The sequence below is a fragment of the Seriola dumerili genome, unplaced genomic scaffold, assembly GCF_002260705.1.
Source record: "Seriola dumerili isolate Sdu_G_001 unplaced genomic scaffold, Sdu_1.0 BDQW01000129.1, whole genome shotgun sequence".
Classification (NCBI taxonomy): domain Eukaryota; kingdom Metazoa; phylum Chordata; class Actinopteri; order Carangiformes; family Carangidae; genus Seriola; species Seriola dumerili.
Window position 1 is genome coordinate 862,361 of NW_019174384.1, and position 23,977 is coordinate 886,337.

Genomic DNA, 23,977 nt, shown 5'->3' on the forward strand with positions numbered 1-23,977 from the left:
GTGGGACCCTGCACTGAGTAAGATGCACAGTCCATATATGTCCATATTAGGTGTGTCTCATTTTCGGCTATTAAGGGGGATAATAAGGGGCTGGCACATTAAATATTTCCATTCTCATTGGATCACCTCTCTGTGATTCAACAAGTACTTAATATGTTGATGATATTTTGTATGTCTGTTTATTGTTGCACTGTGCTGTTGTTCAGTAACTTCAGTGTATTCCTTTCAACAACATCGCAGTCTCAAAATGACACTACGCTGCATTCTGTTGCGTAATTCCGTTATTTCCTGACATTTACAGGCAAGTTAAACCCGTTAGCTGAGCGCACGTTGGTCGAGGAATACGCAGCCAGTCAGCTTGTCAATGAAGATTTTACCGCTGCAGAGAGAGAGAGAGCGAAAGAGAGAGAGAGTGTGAGAGAGAGAGTGTGTGAGAGAGAGAGACTCATTGATCCACAGTGTTGCAGCCTTGCTGCGCATCTAAACTCCTCCCGGTCATTGCGCGGACATCATGTGGCCAATACCAGCCTGACTGACACACCGCACACAGGGGACCCTATATAAGTCGTGCAGCTGTCAGGTGGAGGACACTGGCTGCTTTGCGCTGGGAGACGACTCGCTTTAGGGGATTACAGCTCTAGATACACACACATTCAAACTCTTAACAATGTCTTGGGGATACGCAGCGAACAACGGTGAGGCGCTCACGACGCGTACACGCTATCATGTAGTGGGTGACATTGCTGAGAGGACTGCTACCACCAGTCATACCAACAGGCAGGGTGCTGGGTGAATGAATGGGAGGACGGTGCATGCAGAGATTTTTAAACTGCACATTTTGGGGGATTTTTACGCGCGTTTTAAGCACATCACCACCCTCAGATGCGCAGATTATTTCACGAATAAACCCCCATGTTTCAAGACTAACATACTAATAACCACAGTGTTATCATGATATCATTTTAGGACCCGACAAATGGGCTGATAACTTCCCTATTGCCAATGGACCCCGCCAGTCTCCCATTGACATCGTACCTGGTGAAGCATCATACGACGCGGGGCTGAAGGCGCTCAACCTGAAGTACGACCCCTCCACCTGCCTTGATATCCTCAACAACGGACATTCCTTCCAAGTGACCTTCGTAGATGACAACGACAGCTCAAGTTAGTGTTATAGCCTATTAATATTGTATGAATCCGGCCGCTCAGTGCTGCCTATACACACCTCTCCAGTCTGTGATTGAGAAATTGGCATTTTAATATTTCGTCTTTAACCTGGAGAAAACACAAGATTCTCATATATTTCCAATTGTTGTTGTGATGTCTGTTGGTACAACAGCGGAGCTATTGCTGGACTCAGGTTTGCAAACAAAGGCAGCAGGTTCTTTCTGATGATTTCCAGTCAGGATGCAGCAATTCGCTCAATGCGGCATTCAGGTTTAATACATGGCTTCTGTGCAGCTCTCACAGCCTCCAGCATAAAGCCTATAGAACTCAAGCATGTTAATATTATTTTAATATTAATATGGATGCATGAGTCATGCGTCCCAGTTTCATTGACGCCTCGAGGGCTTTTAATTTGTGTGGGGGTTTTTTTAAAACATTTTTATTTTATTTTATAAAAGAAATGAATAGGCTGCAGGAGTTCCATTCAAGAGCCAAACACAAAGCGTGCAGATACTAATTGAATTGGTAATGTAACCCCTGGTAAACCTTTCCCACGCCGGTTCTTTTTTTCTCTGCTGGTGAGGTCAAAAGCGCAAAAAACGAAGGTTACTCTGCAAATAAAGCCGCTGTTGGTTAACTATTAGTGTGCCAAAGTGCATGGGAATGTGTTTAGTTACCAGATAAAAGACGCTTGATCTTTTTTTTTTTGTTTTGTTTTTTACCCTCCTTCATGATATAAGATGCATTTTGCTTTGTTGATTTTTTGTCTCTGTTTTGTTTCATTGATTTTCATTTGGATCAGATTTTAATCTTAAAAAGAGACAAGAAACAATTGCTTGAGATTATTTTGTTCTTGTTTAGGATTTTGGATTGGTCGTCCTGTAAGCGGATCTGATATGGGATAATGAAGAATATGGTTACATAATCAACAGAATCACATGGGTTTTATTTCCAGTGGACACACAGCAAGATGAAAAAAAAACAAAACAGGTTTATTTAGAATCTGAACTGCATATGTTGAGGCCTCTGAAGTCTTCCTTGGTATTTCACTGCACTTATTTTCCACCATGCCCCTCTAAAAAAAGGACGAGCTATGTTTGCATCATCGTCATGTCAGGGTAGGTCGTGTCATGCACCATGGAAAAGATGAATATCACAGCACCAGTAATTTAATGTCGATACCTTCCTCATCCATTTGCTTCAGGATCAGATCTGCACCTTCTTCTTATCATTTGAACCCGGCTACTGAGAAACAAATATCCTGTTTGGAGAGGGAAGTGTGTGTCTGTGTGTGTGTGTGTGTGTGTTTGTGCATTTGGTATCACAGCTCCAGAAATAGAACAATATAGAGGATTATCTGCTGCTGTTTCAGCCGCGTTGTATACTGTAAATAGGTACATTGTGTAACATTGGAAGGAGGTTTGATGTTAACAATACCTGGACATGTAGCCCTAAGTCTGACCAGGTCTTACACAACAGGAACTGAGTCTGCTTCCATGAAATAGGAAGTCTGTCTGCCATCATGACACACACACACACACCGTGTGTACACAGTGTGTGTGTGTGTGTGTGTGTGTGTGTACATTTGCACCTTATTCATCTTAATAACCTGTTCCTTGCATTCTCATATTTTCTGTTCAGGAAGATATACAGCCATCTTACAGTCTGTAAGATGCATAACAATGTGGCAGCACCCACGTTCAGTGTGGGATGAACTGACGGGAAAAGCGTGTATGTGTGTGTGTGTTTTTTTTCTGCAGCTCTGACAGACGGACCAATCTCAGGGATCTACAGGCTCAAGCAGTTTCATTTCCACTGGGGGGCTTCTGACGACAAGGGCTCTGAGCACACTGTGGCCGGGACCAAGTATCCTGCTGAGGTAAAGATGCTCTGAGCCATAATGATGACGATGGCAACGCTGACAAAGCTTTACTCTGTGACAGACTGAGGTTGATGTAACAAGAGGGGAGGTTAAGTTTTGTGTGTATTGGAGGTCGTTAATGTTTGTTAAGAGCAAAGCTGTTCTAATAAAGAAGGAAACTCATTAGTTGGGACACATTTTAATGAAAGTAAGTATTACTATTGCTACGTAGCTAGCGTTAGCATTGACAGCTGTTTACCTACCAGTCGAGAAGAAATGTTGTGAGCTCAGCATCAAACTTCATTCCTTTACTGAAGTCGTCTTTTCTTCTACTGAAGTTAGCACGCTAACCAGCTAGCCTCGGCCCATCCCGTCACTTTCCGATAGCGAGTCACTGAAGACGTAGAGCTGCTCAGAACTCTGAACGCAACACTGGCCGAAGCTCTTGTCAAGTGACAGTTACCACCACCTGCTCCACGTTCGGTGGCAGAGAAAACAAAATAGCCTTTAAGCTAAATATTGTACTTCTCAGTTCAGCTCAGCAAATCTCATCAGTCTTTCAGTTCAGTATCTACTTGTAAATAGAACATCGCCATAGGAATTTTTTTATTCATCCATGTCATTTATCCCCAGCTCCACCTGGTGCACTGGAACACCAAATATGCAAGCTTCGGAGAAGCCGCGAGCCAGCCCGACGGACTCGCCGTTGTTGGAGTTTTCCTGCAGGTCTGTTGGAGCGATTCAAGCACGTTCTTCAGTATTACAGCAATTAGCATAACTCATTTGCATACTCTGCGTAGCTGTCATTTATCACAATGTATATAGTTTAATTACCACCGTTTGCTGATGATGATTCTATTTAACTGTTTTTCAGATTGGTGCTGAAAATGCAAATCTCCAGAAGGTTCTTGATGCTTTTGATGTCATCAAGGCCAAAGTATGTTTCTATAAAATAAAGAAATAAAAAAACACACATTTTCATGCATTTGATTTATGATAAGACATGTGACTGATCTGTTCCTCACTTTCTCTTTTATCCTCAGGGCAAGCAGACCTCTTTCGCTGACTTCGACCCCGCCACTCTGCTCCCTGGTTGCCTAGACTACTGGACGTACGACGGCTCCCTGACCACACCCCCTCTGCTGGAAAGCGTTACCTGGATTGTCTGCAAAGAGCCAGTCAGCGTCAGCTCTGAGCAGGTATGTCTTCTCGGAGAGTCCCATTTAGCAGAACAGGGATTGGCTGTGTGCCCACGGTCTAGAATAGCCCCGTCTGCAAATCCTCTCTTTTACTGCGATCTAAATCAAGGGCTTAATTGTTCAGATTAGCTGCACGGCTGAAACTAGCTCTGCAATGGGAGGAAAGGCAATACAGCAGCTTCATTCACTCTCAGGATGCATTAATGGTGCAACCAAGAAAACAAGCACAACTACCAGATGACACAGATGTAGGAAATGCTGCTTTAGCAGTGTATTTCTGAGTCATTATGTGGGTACTGAACAGGAAGTGTTCATCACACATGTATCACATTTTCTAGGTTAAGAGACAGCGTGTGAATTCAACCATAACTGAGGGCACACAGTATACTGGTACATAATACCTGTATTTGCAAAGTATTTCCTTCTAAAATTACACCAGTGAAATGGATATTTGACTCGTAACCACCCATTAATCTAAACTAACAGCCTCTCTAGTCAGGTTTGTCCCTGTGGTTGCAGTCTTTAGGCCGTGTGAGAAATGGCACTGCCCAGTCAGATGTTTATTTCATGGCAGCGAGTAGGTGTCTCAAGGGTAAACATGAGGGACATGTGGATATAACCTTTAGACTTGGTGCCAAGCAGATAAAGAAGTCATTCATGTTCAGTAATACATGTCATTAGTTAATGATTTGTTATTAGCTAATGGGTGAGAGCTAACACCCGCCAGCTGAATTAATTTGTCCCATTGGTGTCTAGGTTCTCACTGTGTACATTATATTCAAGTGGCTGCAGCAGTTTAATTACCACGGGCTAATTCATTAGCCAGAGTTAATGACAAATCTCAAATAGGTTGAGAAATGCTCTTATTTAATTTCTTATCAGGTACAGTAAATATGAAGCTACAGCTGGTTAGTCTGGTTATCTTAAATTAAAATAAAGACTAGAAGTAGGGGGAAACAGCTAGCCTGATTCTGTCTGAAGGTTACATAAATTCGCCTACCAGTACCTTTAAAGCTCAGTAATCTATACGAAAACCAAAGTGTAAAAACTACAAGTAGTTTTTTTCCTCACATAACGGCTTGTAAAACCACGAATTTTTGTTTCTAAATATTCTTTATACTTTGACTTCACTACATATTTTTTGTACGAAACACGAAAGAGAGAAATTAGAAATGAAACAAAACAATGCAATGTGTTTTTTAGTCAGCTTTAGAGGTATGTTGAGACAGAACAGGGCTAGCTGTTTCCTCTTGTTTCTACTCTTTATGCTAAGCTAGGCTAACCAGATACTGACTGAAGCTTCAGCGACTTTTGGTAAGAAAGTGAATGAGTTTATTTCTCAGGATGTCCAGCTACTTTGAAGCATGAATAAGACAACTGCCGAGCGATGGTTCTTAATTCACTTCAGTGACTCGGTGGGATGAGTGATGTGTTGCGTGAGTGACAGTCACAGGAGGTCAGCAGGAATGACTAACCCCATGGATGTCTCCTCCCTTGTCACAGATGGCCAAATTCCGCAGCCTGCTCTTCTCTGCTGAGGGGGAGGCCGAGTGCTGCATGGTGGACAACTACCGCCCTCCCCAGCCGCTCAAGGGTCGCGCTGTCCGTGCTTCCTTCCAGTAATGCCCCCTCCCCCTCAGTCGCCCTTTATGCCCTGTTGCCCTCTCCCTCCCTCCCCACCCCCCCCCCCCCCCACCCCCCCCCCCCTTTAGTCAGACACCCAGAGTTACCTCTCTTGCAGTGAGCCACAAAAGCACACATATCTCTCTCCGTCCAATTTTAAACGAAATGAAATTCCTGTGGCCCTGTTGCTCTCAGTCTAACAGTGAGATGAAGCAGTGAAAATACCCTGTCATAATTTATTTTATAAGGCAAACACTTCACAGTGGAGGCGACACGTTTACCAGGATTTTGCATCTGGTGCCAATGTTTTTTATACAGACATTACACCAGCGTGTGTGTGTGTGTGTGTAGATCCAACAAACGCCACAGAGATGAAAAATAAAAGACAAATTATAGTCAAAATGGTGCTCTGGAGCCAGCAAGTCACAGGAAGCACAAGCTCATTGCAGTAGCCAGGGGGAGGATGAAACTATACCACCATCTGTGAGGAGGATGGTAAGGTGCAGATAAAAAGACACACACATACACACAGACACACAAGACACATACAGTCCTGCTGCCAGTCTGTCTGTAATCTCTGAATGACTGCCAGCCTCTGCATCACAACAGCTTAATGAAACGCTGCAGCCGCCTCCATCACAACCGATTGACTCAGAAAATCCCCCTCTGGCACACACAACATTGCACACGCAGTCTCACGCAGACATGATGCCTATAGGCACTGACCTGCTTATTGATTTGAATTCAACATACAGCAACAAAGGACATGAGGAAAGACTGCTGTTAGTGCAAGCTACTGAACATCAAGACAACGGCTTATTTCTCTGGTTTTACAGTCTAATCTTCAAATCATCCCATGTTGTGTTTTTATTATTATTATTATAGATTATGTCTTTTTTTTTTTTGTCTGACAGCTTATGCAAAATAAGTCTTAAGTGATTCCTAAATTATGTTTCCTTACCCAAAGTTCTTTGCATTTTCTCATGCCCTGATGATATAGCAATAGATGAAATGAAAATCCCTTCATGTCTTGTTTTGAAACCTCAGTGTGTCAAGTGCTAATGCTTAAAACGCACAGTCGCCTTCTGGGCAATGCCATAGTGGCTAATGCACAAAGCCAAGGAAGAAGAAATTACCTTGCCAAGGCAGCTGAGGAAGAAGAGAAGCTGCCAACAGATAAGATTATAGTGTCAGCCTGGTGTCAGGCCCTGTATAGGAGAATAATTAATGAAAGACCATGTGAGCTCCCCTTCAGCTTTGGGACCTCAGGGTTTAGCCCTGTATGCATTTCTGAAACATTAAAGATAAAAAATGATGTGTTTTTTTTCCAGAAAGATCGTAATTAGCATTAAAAAAGAAAAAAAAGCCTTATGCCAATCACTGTTAGCACCATCCCTGGAGTATGTGTTGTCATTCTATTTTGGAAGTAGACGTTTTACTAGTTAAATAAATATATTTTATGACTAAAACATGTCTTTTGTTTTCTCTGTTTACTCTTGTTTTGCTTTGTCTTACACAAACATAAATACTTTTTTGTGTCATTACCATTCAAGGCCATCAGATTTTAAAGTCTTCTGCCATTCAGCTAATTCCCCCTTTAGTGACTCCATTTTCACCTGTCATCACCTACCCAACTAGGATCAACAAATACTATACTGCAATATAATTGCTTTATATATGTATCCTATATCTGAATACTATACAGTATATACAATTACGGTTACTGTTGTTTTTACCGCCCCAAAAGGCGGGACTTGCAACATCCATATATTTTTCTTACCTGTAATTATAACTATTACAATATATATTCCCATATTTATACTTGGAAGAATCCTGTGATACGATTTCAAACACCCCTAAAGTGGGCCGTACCATTTCCTAACTTTCCTTACTTGCGTCAGTGGCTCGCGCTGCGTCTCTGCCCCCGTGCGACAGCGATGGTAAATGTAAGTTTCAGTAACTATCCAGTTGGTTTAATACACTTTACTGTCTTACCCACACAGTTTCTGAATGAGACTGTGTGAAGTATCTACAGATGAACGCTCACGTTATCTTGTTTCTAACTTTTGCCGGAAGTTACAGTTTAGCTAACTAATGTTAGCTAGCTGATAGCGCCCATTCATTTCCAATGTTAGCTTGTCATTTCATTACCTATATCTAATGTTAGCAAACACTGGTGCTCAGTCACTAACAGTGAGACAGTGGGAATTAGTTGTTGTAGAGATAAGTTTTCATATCAATATAGAGTTTATCATTTATATTAATAGTCTTTTGTGTGGCTGTGGTGGCTTAGTTAATATTTTACCTTTTTGGTATTAGGTTCACTCAGGAATTCACGAATTTTATCTGGTTTGGTAATTGAACAATATTAACATATATGTGTGATGAAGGTTCAGTAATTGTATTATCAGGGGTGGAAAGTAATTGAGTACATTTCCACTTTTTTTGCATCTTACATCTTACAAAAAGCAGTGTTTAATCTCTAAAATTTCAGATGTCTGAGTTGTCAACAGTTACCAACTAGTGATTTTTTTTCCCTCTAAACTTTTCACATGGTTTAATTTCTATAAATGTTGAAATGATCAAATATCTCACCAAAAGTCATGACCCCTCATCATCCCCGCAGATTTATCTGGTGACCGTGTTTGTGAGAGGGAATTTTCAGCAGTTAATGACATGGACAGAAAATCTAGCAACAGGCTCCACTCCCTCTCTGTGGTCAGTTTTTTAAGGTAAGGCTGATTTGATAGAATTTGCATTATGCTACTTTAAGGACTGAAACATTAACCTAGCTACTCCTTAAAGACATAGACCACACAAAAATTTAACTTTGTCAACTGTTTTTTTTTTCCTTGAAAAAAATGAATTCATACTCTACAGGACCTTTTTCATAGAATTCATATGTTTCTCACTTCTGAATTAATGGAAAGATAGGATTCACTCCATCTTAGGCTTTTGAGCCAGTAGACCTCTTTGTTAGGTTGATGGTGTTTCTGGTTCTGCTACAGCATCGTGTGGGTCTGTATTTGAGTGGAAATGATGGTCTGCTGTTGATGTTTGCGTGTGTGGGTCTGATGTTCTGGCAGTTTTACTCTTGAATACTTTGTTGGTGAGCCCTGACTACAAAAGTTGTTGTGTGGTACATGCTTCATGAGCTGGTGTTATGGATTTGATTCATTAAGTTAAACAAGTACGGTACTGTAAGAATTGTAAGACTTCAATTCACTGAAGCACACGCCTGCGCTGTACTGGAAAAAAAGTTGACCCCCCCATGATTATCATTGTATAATTCGCACTCTGCCGCAGACTATGTCTCTGTGTGGATTTGAAATGAAGGCTACCCTTAAGATTAGCTTATCTTATCTCAAAGTTGAACTCTGTGTACTTAGAAAGTCACTTATGTCTTCATTATAAAAAAAAAATCAGATCTTATCAAACTTCCTGTTCACATTGATACACAGCCACAACTGCGCAATATGCAGTGTATGCAACACTGTGGCATTACTAGTTTTACTTAACCACTTGCAACATGAAGAAGGCCTTGGCTGTACGGAGACATTAGCTCCAGTTGTTTAGCCTGGCGTCTCCAGACCAATTCCAGAGTGAATAAACATGAGCTCACTGGTTGGTCTTGTTTCCAGGTTTCCAGTTGTTGGGTTTTCAAGGACAAGAAGTACAACGCACTAAACCTTCAACACTGGTGATAGTGTATTTTTCAATTATAATTTTACTTCTGTAAGAACAGATTAAAAGTTATGACTGCCAGCACCAATCAGATGGTGAGTGAAGGGAGGTGACCTAATTTCATCCTGTATGGATAAGAAACCACTGCTAACCGCCAACTAGCAGCTGACACCTAAGTGTACTGAAGATTTTAATCAGCTGTGGCATTTCACCCTGCGTGAAATGTGAGCAACACTTGACTTCTCACCTCTCTTATAAACCCTCCACAGGAAGATGAGACAAATTTTAATCAACAGAACTTTTCTGCTTCCTCTGCTTGAGGGTGGGTGTTACCAGTTTTTTTTTTTTTCCAGCTGGTTTTGAGCGTCTGCAGAGAAATGTGTGTGTCTTTCATACACAGGAAAAGCTGGCTTGACCGCACAGAGCTCTGAATAGAGCTGGATTTGTCCTCGGAACATCCTCAGTCCCGTTGTGTGCCCTCAGTCACCCCGATGTGTCCTACAAAATATCAATAAAAATAAGAGCTATCGACTGTCTGACTAACCCAGTCAGAATCAATAACGACTTGTATAACAAAAAACAAAAAAAAAAAACCCTCTTTGATACAAACCAGAGTGGAAAAGTTTGTTTAAGGTCACATGTGATCGCTAGAAGCTGCCCTGGGAAAACTTTTATAACCAGCCATACCACAAGGTCAGCTATTTTTTGAGCCAGCAGTAGACAACAGGAGATAAATGGTCCAAACTAGTGATGCCTGGATTCCCTCATTTACCTTCTCTTGTGGTCAAACCAGTTACAACACTTTGTTATGCCAGTTTTTCTTGAATATAAAGAACTTTTGCTCATCAGATTTACTGTAAATCCTCATTTACCAAAAAAAAAAAAAAAAAAAAAAAATCCTTATGTATGAGTTGTTTCCTGGAACTGTCCGTTCACCAGGCCCCGCCTCCCTTACCACACCGCGTCTGTGAACTTCACACAGTGGCAGATTTACCACGTCAGCGTTGGCTCTGTGAGTAGGTTCAAAGTGTTGATTCAATGTTTTAAAACAATAATCTGTAAAAAGGAGTTTTAACTATGTACCGGATGTCTACGTACAAAGGTTAAAGCTGCATGTCAACATCCTGACCAGATGATGATCCATGCAGAGGGAAAATAAATAAAGAAACAGCATTTCTCTTATAATTCATGGCGGCACTTATAATTTCTGTTCATACAATCCTGTTGGGGTGCATTGCTTCACTTTATTACAAGTGAAAATGGTTTTTCAGATGAGGACTAACTGATGTGTAGGTAATGTAATATTGGCTGAGGTTGAGTTTGCTGGAGTGTAAGCTTTGCCAAATCCAATAAAAAGCAGGACAGTGCTGCTGACTAGTCTAAACTCAGGACCACACAACGACTCAGTGGATGTGCTAGTGGTGAATGGGAACTTTTTTCTTTTTAAATCTTAAAAGTTAACAAAGTCAGCTTGGAAATAGGGCTTTGGTTGCTCTGGGTAGCAGACATGCTAACAATTGCGGCATTTCAATAGAAAAGAAAGAGACCTGCCATGCTAAGCTATGGTTGCTAAGGTGAAATTGCTCTTCTGGGAAGGTGTTTAATAGCAAGTGCTCAGTTGTTTTAAATTACAATCACTGCACAAACTAACTGAACTGAACATGTGAATGAAATCAAAGATGTCTTCTATCATCCTTTATGCTGGATTATTTACCCTAGCTGCCACCGATCATCTTCATTCGCTGTTGACATTTCAGTGCAGCTTCCTATTTCCACAGTCTTGTTATTTTACCAGCATCATTGCCTTTGTGTTGCATCTTTTCATCTCACTTGGTGTTGTGACAGCTGGGTGAGAGGAAAAATATCCTGCCGGGTGCCATCATGTAACACAGATGTGGCCACGCTCATTTGCATGTTTTGTCTCAGTCGACACATGCCTTCACAAACTGATGAGAATGTAACACATGGTCTTGTCATTTAGTCTTCAGTATGGATATTTGTCAAGGTCAGAAACTTCGATTTCATAACAGATTTATATTAGCTATTCTGGCCTGAACGTTGCATGAAATACAAGTGATGATGATGATGGCGCATTGTTGTTTAAATGGATTTTATTGAACATGTCAGGTGAGGGCAAACAAATCGGGGCTAATTACTTTATGGTCAGCGTATAACAGAGATTTGCCACGCCACGGTCAGCATGTCTCACATTTTTTCCCTCTCCAGGCTTCTGACCAGCACTGCAGATTGTTGCGTAATCAAGCGTGTCAGGCGGCTGACATATATTAAGGAGACAGGAACTACACACTCATCCATAAAGTGTGAGAAGAGAGGGCGAGGGAGTCGGAGGAGAAGGCCATCCGAATGCACACCACTGCAGTATGCAGTCGGTAGATCTGACGTTGCACTTCGGTGAGACAAACAGCTACGGCGAGCTCTCACCTCTGGTCGTCTGGTGACGTTCATTTCCACAGAGGAAATGGTGCATCAGTTTACAAACACAGTGTAAAGACTAAATTAAGCGGGGTAGAAATAAAGCGGTAGTGTTAAAAATACAAGCCTTAAATCACATGATCTTCATCAGCAGATACAGTTTGCCCAGTTGTCACAGAACATTGTTTTCTGGGCACTTTAAAGGAGCTATGTGTAAGTTTTGCTACTGCCAACGTTAGCATTAACAGCTTTTTACTCACCAGTCTAGAGGAAACGTTGCGAGTTCAGCATCAAACTTCATTCCTTTACTCGCCAAGCGCTGTCTCCAGAGGTGGAAATGCGACGCCAATGTCAACTCGTGTCTCTGTCACATCTTTTCCTCTACTGAGGTTAAGGTGGGGGCAGTGTCTTGCCTTTAAAAGAGGGACCAGTAACATCACACAGTTGAAACTGAAGTGGTTTTATTTTCTCTCTTTGATTAGGATTGTATTATATACAGTATATTTCCAGGCTGGGATGTGAACAGCCCTTGCGAGATCACGTATAGGTGAGGTTTGTCTGATGTTGAAATACCTGAACGAAGGACAGGACATTAACACACACTGTAAAGAGATTAACGCAAGAAAAGCAGATTCAGGCGAGAAAACAGAAGTGCTACATGTGTTCTTCGGTGAGTACAGCATCACCTTCAGGCATCAACGTGGATCAATGTTGTTTCCTGCTATTCACTGCTATCACTTTTTGAAAACACTGTTTTAAAAGATAAAGCACAAAAGCAATATGAATGGCATATTCATTTCATATCTGCTTGTACAGCAAAGCTCCTCATGTTAACGTGCAGAATCCAGGAGTCATCAGTTCAGAGATAGTGTTCAGGAAGCCCTCCACTTAGCGCTAAGCATTTTTTAAACTGTGAGCAAGAATGGTTCTACAAACATTTCAACAGCAAATTTCCTCTGTAATTTCCTGCCCTCAGTCTTCATTGCCGTTCTATATAAACATCCACTTCTCTTGGTGTCTGTTTCACTGACTTATCTGGAAGATCTAAAGTCCACTGTGACAAAAGTGTGATTCATTTTTATTCTTTCTTAATGTTTAATTAGGAAATAAATGTTTCAACACACTCTGGCATTTAACCTGGCAATATGACACATGAGATAGATCTAATCCAAACAAATATATTACATCTAATGGGCCAAGCCTTTGTTTAAATCACATAGTGTGTACTTTATCTTCAAGACATGTAAGGTGTTCACAGTCCCTTACCCTGTGTGTGACTCAGAAACCTCTACAGGCGAAGTGAGTGTGTAATTCAATCAGTAACTTAAAGCTGAAGGAAATCCCGTGGGAATAATGTATGAAGCTAGTTATTGTTTAAAGTGTAACTACTTTCAAATTTGTTGAAATTTATTAAAAATGCGTAGACTAAACTCAAACTTTCAGTGCTGTGGTTGCAGCCAAGACACTTTGGGACGACAGGATATTTGCCTCAAACATCAACAGCGGTGTTTTCACATGTTAATCCATGGGGATGATGCTGGTGGCCAGAAAACACGAGCTCTGTCAATAAACAAAGTTAAAGTACAAATATTCATGAAGTGGAACAACTCTATTTAGTTTCTCATGAGGAAAAGCAAATAAACACAAATATTTATTTTAATCTTGTCCATTAACTGAAATCCCGATTTAGCCTAAAAACATTAACCATCCCCCATCCTTTTTTTCTTCCTTTCATCCCACTGTGTTAAAGGACCAGTGTGTAGGATTTACTGGCGTTTAGCAGTGAGGTTGCAGAGAACTTACAGTGGCGCTCTCTAGAGTCAGAGTTTGGTTTGTCCGTTCTGGGCTACCGTAGAAACATGGCGGTGCAACCAACACCTGCAACCAACCTGAACAACCACACAGGTAGTTTATTTTTTTCCACCCTCTGATACGACCCATAGGAGTGTGTCACCCTTTCATAAGTACTACGAGCGCTAGATGTTGCCTAGCAACAAAACGCAACTATGTGTCATAATAACCTCCTGCACAGACGACTGACAGTCTCGGTGCAACATGGTGGGGTCCGTGGAAGAGGATGCGCTCCCCAGATATAAAAGGCTCATTCTAATCTCACAAGAACACAACGATCCCTATAGTTTCAGGTGATTACACACTAATAAAAACATTAATATGAATATTATATTCAGTTTTTTTTTGCCAGTAGATCCCCCCCTAAATTCTACAAACTGGTCCTTAAATGCTAAATAGGTTGTTATGTTGTTAAATATAGCAACTTAAAGTGCATTACGTATGGCGAGTCTACATACTGTAGCTCTAACTTTAATGAGATCATGGGATAATCCCTGATAACGGCAGGGTCATACTACTGCTGAACCGAACTATCTCCAACGATTACCCCGCGGCTCATTACAAACTGTTGTGACATATGGACCGTCCACTGACACGCTATGCCTAACATCTGTTTATGTTTCATTATTTCGTCATTCCTGTTGTGGTCAGGCTGGAAAATGATGACTGTGACATTTTGTGTTTGGCCTCCCTGCACCGGTCCGTGTGCCATAATCCTCAAGATGCTTATTCATGTTGATGACATCATTGGGCAAAGCGGTGATCATGGTTTTTTCCACTGTTTTTTCATACGCTTTGGACGGCAGCGTTGTGAAGTAGGCACAGTTCAGGCCATCCAACTCTTTTTCAAATGTCAAGTCTGTTGGCTCAGAACTGCCACTTTCCCTTGTAATAACATACACATGCTTCCTCTAAGTAATAAAATCGTTTTTTCTTGCGCTTATGCTTTTTGGTCTCTACCAACTTCTTATTTGTATTTATCCCAAGCAAAAAAAAAAATCCTTGTTTGTGTTTGCAGTTGCTACAGGGTAAGCAACAGTGAACCTGAAACCATGTTATGTGCACAAGCTACAGAAATTCTTGCCGACACAGATCAGGGAAAAGAAGGTCTTTTGCGGAGTGATACGGTGTGCGCTGCGTAGGAATACGGTAGTTCAACGGTTCACAAACTGCATTTCCAAAGGAAAGGACTGTTTGATGGCAAGATAACATTACAGCAGCACATGACTATATATATATATATATATATATAAAGTACATCAAACAACCCAAACTATCACTTTAGCCATGTGTATTGGAAGAGATACACATGACTCCAAGCAACAGGATTATCCAGGTTAGCTTGGACAACCCTGCTTCAGTCGTTTCTGTTGAACGTTTGATGTTGAAATATGTGACGACTTTGTGGAACTGTTGGCATGAAGCACTTTTCCTTCATGTTGTCATGTTCCCTGTTGTTGTTGTTTTTTTTCCTGTATTTTCAAGTTGAATAGTCATTGTGGGCATAAAAATCATAACTAGTAGCTGAGTTTGAGTGTGGGATCTTGGAGCAAACACCGTCCATGAGGTAACACGAAGTATTGATGTTCTGTTTTTAGCTGTTTGGCGTGAGGTCCCTCGCTGTGATATCTCCTAACTAGCCTGTCAGTATTTTCTGCTGATAACAGACAGAAAAAAAGGGGTTGATAGCAGAGGGGTGTGCCACCTATGGGGGCTGCCCCACTTGCCTCTTACAGCACAGGAATAACCTTATCTAGGTCACCTACACAGAACTTCACCGCCGCTGCTGCCACCTCCTCCTCCTCCTCCTCCTGCTCCCCCTCCTGCTCTGCTGGCCACACTGATAAGAATGAGTCTATTCAGTGAGGCTATCAGGCTTAGCGAGAGTCTGCCAAACCTGTACCAGTCCCAGCCATTTCTACGTCCACTTCATTGTTGGCTTTTTGACTCGCTTTCTTTCACTCTTTGTCCCTTTTGCTTTTTTCTCACACAGGCAAGGGGACAAACTTCTTGAGGTGGAGAGATGTTTCGCCTGAATAGACAACAACAGTCAGTTTCATTCAGTCTCTCATTCCTTCCTTCCTTTTGTTCCTTTTTTTTTCCCAGTCGCTCAGCCTAAAAAAAAAAAAAAAAAAAAAATTCTCATCTTCTTCTTCCTTTTTAATGTCACTGCTTTTATCCACTGATTCCCCCCTCCACCGCTCCTGACCACAGTCAAATTAATCCAGCCGTGGGCCGGATTTCTGTTCATGCTCCTGTGCTTCCTCGGTGGTATGCTGGCTAGCATTACCCATGGGAGTAGGGTTTCCTGCAGAGCTGCAGGAGGGCATGTCTCTCACATTACCACCTGTTAGCTGGGTAGTATTAGGGAAGTGCAGCAATGAGGTGAAGGTATGGCGACTTTTGCCGTTCAGCTGTTCACGTAAAAAAAATTTTTGTCAAGATGAGGGATTTTATTTTGAAAAAAAATCTCTCTCCTTGATGATAACATGGCTTTAATAATGTTTGACTTTTATTCTGATAGGGAGTTGCTGCGTCCTTTTCTTTTGTTATAGTAATTACATTTAACAGGTTGGACCATGACCGCCATCGGTATTTAAAGGCGTGTATGTGTTTGTTTTAGATTATATATTAAAGATCAAATGTTTGGTTTACTTTTCTGTTGAATTGCATCAGCTGTTAAAAGATTACTGTAATCTACTTTTTAGTCATCATTCAAAGAATCATCATCATCATTTAAAGATACTGTGACTGCCAGGTACAGTAATAACACAAAAATCTGTTTGATTTGATTTATTTCTAATCTAATTTGTTTTCGTGTAAAATATGAAAAATCATACTGGAAACTAGAAGGCCACTGAGAGAGCGCAGATCTCCGCCAAAGCCAATGTCAAACAACATATACCAGACTTCAGAGGAAGACACCGGGGCACCCCACCCCTAAATTTAATTGGTTCTTCCATGGCCCATTCACCAATCTTCCACCAAGTTAAGTGCAAATTGGTTCGGTACATTTTGCGTAATCCTGCTGACAAACAAACAAACAAACAAAGAGACAGGGATGAAAACCAAACCTAACTTCCTTGGCAGAGTTAACAAGTTCAATTTAATCACATTAGCATAAAAACAAGTAAAAAAAAATAAGTATATGGAGAATTTTTATTTACAGACCCAATGTGTCACCCAAGTTCAGTATTTATTAGTTTTGATATATATATTTTTTTATTTATATATTAAATTCCTCCAAAAAGAAATGTCAGACGTCTTTACTTTGGGTGTGATCAAGGTAACATGATGATTACATAACATGTTACATGACAGTAAAATGTCACGTAGTCGATTGATTTACAAATTAAATATTTCAACTGTTGTACTCTACGGTCACCTGAAAGTGCTTCATCTGCTATTACACATTGAAATTATATTTCTGAAAACACATCAAAACCTTTCTGTGGTAGAACACTGCACATTGTTCTCCTTGAAAATACGCAAAGACAAAGGCGTCGAAAGGAAACAGAAAAAAAAAAAACAAAGGTCGAGCACTTATCAGAAAACTGAAATATCTGTCACCACACCGCTACTGTTGATATTTCTAAAGAGTCCCTATCATTTCAAAGGAGCACTTGTCTGGCGTCTTGAACATGAGGAAGGAAATTCCTTCAGCGTAAACAGCAATGTATAGAAAGAGATCACGCCTTTGATAGTCCAGCATAGTCCAAATAGCTTCAATACGACCCTCCAGCGGAGAGGAAATGTCTGCCGCTGCAGCGGAGGGGTGATGAGGTGATAAAGGGCGACAGCAGTGGCCCTCATCGGCTTTCAACAGGCTGGAGATGGCAGAGATTCTGGAGGTCCCATGACAGGTGATACACATCACACACATGAAGCACATGTAACATTAGCTAAAGTGTTCCAAGCCTCCGTGCAAAATACATACCCAAATTCACCCATGATTAATGACACGGCTGGTTAGCTGTTTCAGCCATTACGGTCTCTGATGCGACGACAGTTCGCTCCCATGTCGGAAGTTTCATGAAGCAGATGTGAGCGAACATGGGGAGAAAACTAGTTTTCAAAAAAAACCTGGATTATCCAGTTTGTCCTGAGGAGTTTACTGTAGCGACGATTAACCCTTTAAATTAAGGACATTTTGTTAACTACACTGCAACTACTGTCTGAATAACGTTCACGATTAAATTTCTTTTCCACTTGAGTGTATGTGACATCTCCTGCAGGGAAAAGGTTGTGGGGAGATGGTGAAGTGTGAAAAACAACAGGACTTTGACACTGAAAAACTTGCATCTGCTCCTGTTGTGGGTTTTGGAGCTAAGAAAACACTTGGTTAAGGTTACAGGGAAAATTGTGGCTTTTGGTGTTGCAGTAATCATGTCGTGTTCTTCCAGCCAGCATTGACTTTTTTCAGTTTCTTACCAAGACCGCAATGTTTCCATAAACTTAGCAACTGCTTTTTGTTGCCAGGAGCAGATACTTTAGGTAGAGCAAATAACATAGATTGACTGTTTTGCAGATATGAACAATTAATAACTTATTTTTGAGAAGGCAGGACTGGTCCTTGCTAATGTTGGAGTGATATGCTCTTCAAATAGAAATTTTCTTTCTTTGCCAACCTTGATTCAAGCATTATACATAATTGAATTCATTTAATTAATTGAATTTGTGCTGTTTGGGAAGCTGAGAAGTTCTTTTACTGTCAGTGAAAAATGAATGGGTTTTACACTGAAGGATCTCCAATAGATAATAAAACTATCTGATGAAATATGTTCATAAACCAAAGTTTATCACTGCTCTCCATTTGTGTCACACCTATTAACTTATGTGAACCGTAACATGACGCACTGACAGGTCGCTGTTTATGTGTAGTCATGTAACGGTTAATGGTTTACCCGGGTTCCCCTCGCTCAGAACACCGACAGAAAGTTAATGTGTAGAAGCGACAACGGTGACACGAGCTCTGGTCGAGTTATGAGTTCAGTATTTTATTAATGATCAACGTACAAATTGTTTTGAAAGCTGTGTACAAACTGCACAGAAAAGACATCGTATCTGATGCTTCACAGGGCGTGACTGTCCCTTGTGTACTCCAGACTTCTCTGATAACATACAGTTAATCTGATGATGATGTTCTTTTTTAAGGAGACTGTAAAGGGGAGAAAAGACTACCCAAATCTGTAGTAGCTGTAACTCTGAACTAAATTTATTACATTACATAGAAATTATTATTTCCATTTAGTATCTCTTCTGGGGCTTTCAAATATACTACATGATCTCCCTCAGCAGATGTTGCAGCTTTCAGTTTCAATTTAAGGCACTATTCCATGACAACTGGCCAAATCATCATGGGATGCAACCGAAGTCTATCTCACCTACATTTTAATTATATGTAAAATTTCTGTCATCTGTTTTTAGTGTTGTTTTTTTGTCAGGTACATTTCAATACTGCAGCAATGTCGGTACCTCACTGGACTTCCTCAATGACTTCCTCAATTTGAGGCAACACTGTAGTATTTAATCGTTTCTACAAGATCAATATTTGCCTTCTGCGCAGTAAAAAAAAGCATATAGTTATAATCTACAATGCTCTAAATCTTGCATTGGTTGCAGAACAGTGTCTGCAGTTTAAGCTCACACTGATTCTGTGCAGCATGTCTGTGCAGTCTAGCAAAAAAACTGAACACAACTGAAGTGTCATCCCACACAGTCCCTCGCCCGGAGGCCCAGTGGCTGTACGAGAGAATACGAAATGACAGCCCCGTTGTAAATCTGGCAAATAGCACGACATGAGGAAGACCTCGGGGGTCAAGGCTGCCGAAGCAAGTGTGTTTGTGTTTGTGTGTGTGTGTATGTGTGTGTGTGTGTGTGTGTGTGTGAATGAGAGAGAGAGCGAGTGTACAGGGAGAGACGGAGATAGATAAACAAAGACTGCTGGCAAAGCATTCATGGACATGTTCCAAAGTGAGTCACTACAGCTGTTTCACCAGATGGACGTGTCTTCTCTGCCTCTCCTGGGCAGGTGTTTTGTTCAGTTTACTCTCTAGAGATGCTCCACAGCAGCCTGATCCACTGACTTGGACACCTCGACAATCGTATTTCTCTAACTATTAGCTCTGCCGTTTGTTTTCCAAGCTCTAATACGCAGCATCTCTTGTGCATAGTCTCCAATAGTTTTGCATTGAACAGTTTGCTAAATGTTAATGCTAATTTCCCTGCAAATGACGCATGACCCTTACACTGCATTGAATTACTCCAATGTGATGGTGCTAAAAATTTACCTCAAAGAGTGGCCATGTCTGCTAAATTCAAAGGAGTTATTTGTAAGTTTTGCTACTGCTACGTAGCCAACGTTAGCATCAACAGCTGTTTACATACCAGTCTACAGGAAACGTTGCAAGTTCAGTATTAAACTTTGTTCCTTTATTCGACAAGAGCTGCCTCCAGCTGTGCGAAGCAACGCCAATGTCAACTCTTGTCTCTGTCACGTCTTTTCTTCTACTGAAGTTAGCATGCTAACCAGCTAGCCCCAGCCCGTTCCGTCACTTTCCAATACCGAGTCACTGTAGCGTTGCTCAGAGGGCGAATGTAATCACAATAATGGCTGAAGCTCTCTGCAAGAGTGGTAGGTAAATAGCTGTTAATGCTAACGTTGGCTATGTAGCAATAGCAAAACAAATAGTTCCTTTAAGGAGGGGGTGGCCGCAACGCACCAAGAAATGCACTATCAAAAGGCAGGAAGGAAGAGGGACAACCAATGTAAACAGGGGTGTAAACAACACGGCCTTTCAAAATATTCATAACACAACGTTTCAAGGGGAAGGAAGCGAATTCAACAATGTTTGGACATAAGTGTAAGCGTGTAAAGCGAGACGGGGGATGCTAAAAAAGGGAGCATCAAAAATTATGTAACAGCGCTTTGACGAGCTGTTCTGATCTCTTTGCAGATAATGATGATTGCAGTTAATTATGGTGTTGTAATACACAGAGGACATCAGGAAGCTGGTTGGACTGGGTGTTGTTTTCTGTCCCTGCGCCTCATGTGGGATACTGTTCCTGTTCCTGCTGCATAAGCCAGCTGACCTCAATTCAGCGTCTGGGTGCTTCTTTTTTTTTTTTTTTTTTTAATATTTTTTTGACACATACTGCTCGGGGGTTCGTTCTCATCAGCAACATAAAAATAGTGCTTGATTTTATGCACAGTTTTAGTAGGATTTATTCAGTGTCCACTCAAGGCCAATTCATAAATGGAAAGCAGACCCCATTACATGACATTTCCCTGACCTACACAATCTCCACCTCATCTCCCCAGCTCAAAAACCAGATAGTGTTGTCTCAGTGTTGGCAAAACAACGCGAGCGCCTCGGGCATTTAAAGTAAAAACAAATTGAGTAATGGGCTAGCTGATTGCCATCATACTTCCTCCCCATTGAGCTGCGGGACAAGTGTGAGGGGACCGTCGTCAGGCCCTCTTATGCAACAAGACACAATCTGTTTTGGGACCCACATATGCATGTCAACACAAACACGTACCGCTTGAGACGAGGGAAGAAAGTCAGAGGTGATCGAGGATAATGATCGCACAAATGTCTGTATGTACATCACATAGTGCACGGTGTGGGTCATGGGATGCAGAGACACACGTAGCGTATACAACGTACATGTATTGTTGTTGCGGGACCTTTATCTGTGTGTAATTTCTACAGCTAATGTCTGTATCAAAATCTCAAAAAAAATAATGCTAATGCTCTTCTTTTATAATGTCAAGGCGTAATTTTCTTCAAAATTCAAAAAGAGACGAAGGGCAGTCAAGTGTAGCTTCCAGCAGCAAGTCAGTAAAGGTTTGTAAACATAATGAACATTTAATAAATAAGGGAAAACTTGTTCTAACCCTTAACGAGGTAAATGGATGTTTCAGAGGCTAATATTTTGAGTCACAACAAAACTTCTGTTTTCAGGTATTACAGGGATTACAGTAACCTACTTCCCTCTCCTGCTTAAACCACCAGCATTTTCTTTAAGGTGATTATGAATGAACAAAGGTCTGCATTTATCGATAATTAAGGCAGCTTTAATTATGTTAATTCAGTGGTGGTTTGCACCTGAGGCTTAGTTTTGGTTCTTGGGAATTTAACTCGATCCAACGCAGCACTCCATCACTCCCGAGAGTTTCTTGAAGAAACAATGAAAAACGTTGTGTTAACGTGCTGAGCTTGTGCGTCTCTCCCTCTCAGTTATATGTCAAGGTCTTTCCTAAGATCCCTCCTTAGAAGGTAGATCTCATTACCTTAATATAGCGCGCAACAGCTTTAATCCAAAGCCTCGCTGCAAAACACACACGCAGTCACCGGCTGTCAGACTGCAAGTTCACTGACCATTAAATATCAGAAGCAGACAGGTTTAACGGGTTTATCGCATTTCAATTTTCCCCCTCGGACTTAAAACCTGACTCCGCAGGTCGGACTGCACCAAGCCTTAGACATTATTTGATCAGATGAAGGAACGTGGCACCGTGGCGTTAATAAATGTTTACATTAAAGGTTCCTGTAGTTACGGAAACCAAAAGCCGGGGGGGGGGGGGGGGGGCGGCAGATTTTAAGAGAAACTAAAGAGATATTTGTGTGAAGACTACAAGTTTGAAAATGAAAGAAATCTGAGGGGGTGTGGATTTAGAAAGAAGTGAGATACCCAGATCTCTATTGAATTGCATTGTGGGAAATGTGTAGGCGCCAAGTTTTGACAAGGAAGGAGACGGCATGGACCAAAAAAACAATGATATCTCTTGTCAGGAGTCTGACTGTGTTGTGGAAGTAAATAGAGTGATACTGATGTAAACACGTGACCAAGAATGAAAACATGAATGTTATTACTTGGTTTCCTTGTCCTAACATGACAATAGAAGTTTAATTTATTGTATTTATTGCAATTGCACAAAGAGGATTAACATCAACAGTCAACAATTCATGACCAGTGGTGACGCAGTGTGCAGCTTAATAGTAGCAGGCCTTTCATGATGAAGCAGAAAAATAGACTATAACAGCAAAGTCAAGACAATATTTTATCGTTTACATTCAGCATTTATGTTCTGCTTAAATTCTCCATGTGTAAGGTTTGTTTTGTTTTTGTTTTGTTGGTGAGAAAAGAGACGTCAGTGCACTTCATGCCCTGTACCCACCATGCCTCTTTTACACTGATGCTTACTACTACTACTACTACTACTACTACTACTACTACTACTACTACACCCAAATGAGTAACTTGTAGCGGCGGCAGCGGGCGGGTTCAGTACCCAGCCCTGCGGAGATGAGCTACAGTGAAATATCATCGGGCTGCAGTATACGTCAGAAATTAAGGTCAGTGCGGCAGTACAGGGTTTAAGATTCGCAGTGTGAGAACACAAATGTGGAAATAGAAAGAGAATAGATGTTAAAAATAGAAGCTGGTGAATGGAGGGTTATGTAAACCAGAGACAGATGTATGAACATAATCAGTGTTATCAGATGTCACTTGATTGATTTCTCAGTGAAAGACTGATTAAAATAAACGCATGTGTCCTAAATAGGTCAAAGTGTTTAAAGAATATGAATAATTTAACGGTAAAGCTATACTCTATGATTTTGTAACCTCTATGTGATAATTTCTGTGTGTGCATCTTGGACAATCACTTATATGATTTGTATCCTGCAGTCTCTAGATCGTCGTACAAGTATGGTGACAGAACTGATTATATAAATGGTGTCCATTTTAATATAGGGATTGGATCCAACGGAGAGATAATCCATCATTTCATGGGCTGAACATTAGAACGAGGTTTCCAGGAATCTGAAGGCCTGCAGTTATCAGTGTTCTCCCCTTTTTCCATTTCTCCACGCCGTCATTTATCAGAGATCCTTTAATATTTCATGTGATTTATGGTTTCCATGAGGCAACTCTCGACGCTCTACGCACCAAAACTTTCAAACCAAACCCCTTTGTAATGGTAATAAGCAGTTCAATAAATCCACAAAGCAGTAGATTTTTCTTCTTTTTTTTTTTTGGAGCAGATTACAAGGAACTGTTGTGTGAAACTGAAACACAAACACAAATTCTTTTTGAGCTTCAACAAATACTTCATTTTATGACAGAATGGGGACTACTGTTGCAGAGCATT

The 23,977-nt window shown here is 41.0% G+C and overlaps 1 protein-coding gene across 1 annotated transcript; it reads left to right on the plus strand.

Annotated features, from left to right (window-relative positions):
- The first annotated feature begins 512 nt into the window (after nucleotides 1-512).
- On the plus strand, nucleotides 513-5,909 carry LOC111224337 (carbonic anhydrase 1). The gene is made up of 7 exons (XM_022748784.1): nucleotides 513-695; nucleotides 967-1,164; nucleotides 2,928-3,046; nucleotides 3,662-3,754; nucleotides 3,903-3,965; nucleotides 4,072-4,227; nucleotides 5,731-5,909. Exons 1-7 carry the CDS (start codon nucleotides 668-670, stop codon nucleotides 5,848-5,850), a joined length of 777 nt encoding a protein of 258 aa, XP_022604505.1. The 5' UTR covers nucleotides 513-667; the 3' UTR covers nucleotides 5,851-5,909.
- The last annotated feature ends 18,068 nt before the right edge of the window (nucleotides 5,910-23,977 follow it).

Bases quoted from the DNA above. Each gene is read 5' to 3' on its own strand.
- LOC111224337 (XM_022748784.1), top strand. From the start codon at position 668: ATGTCTTGGGGATACGCAGCGAACAACG. The intron at 696-966 runs GTGAGGCGCTCA...ATATCATTTTAG, and splicing joins GGGATACGCAGCGAACAACG to GACCCGACAAATGGGCTGAT. The intron at 3,966-4,071 runs GTATGTTTCTAT...TTTTATCCTCAG, and splicing joins TTGATGTCATCAAGGCCAAA to GGCAAGCAGACCTCTTTCGC.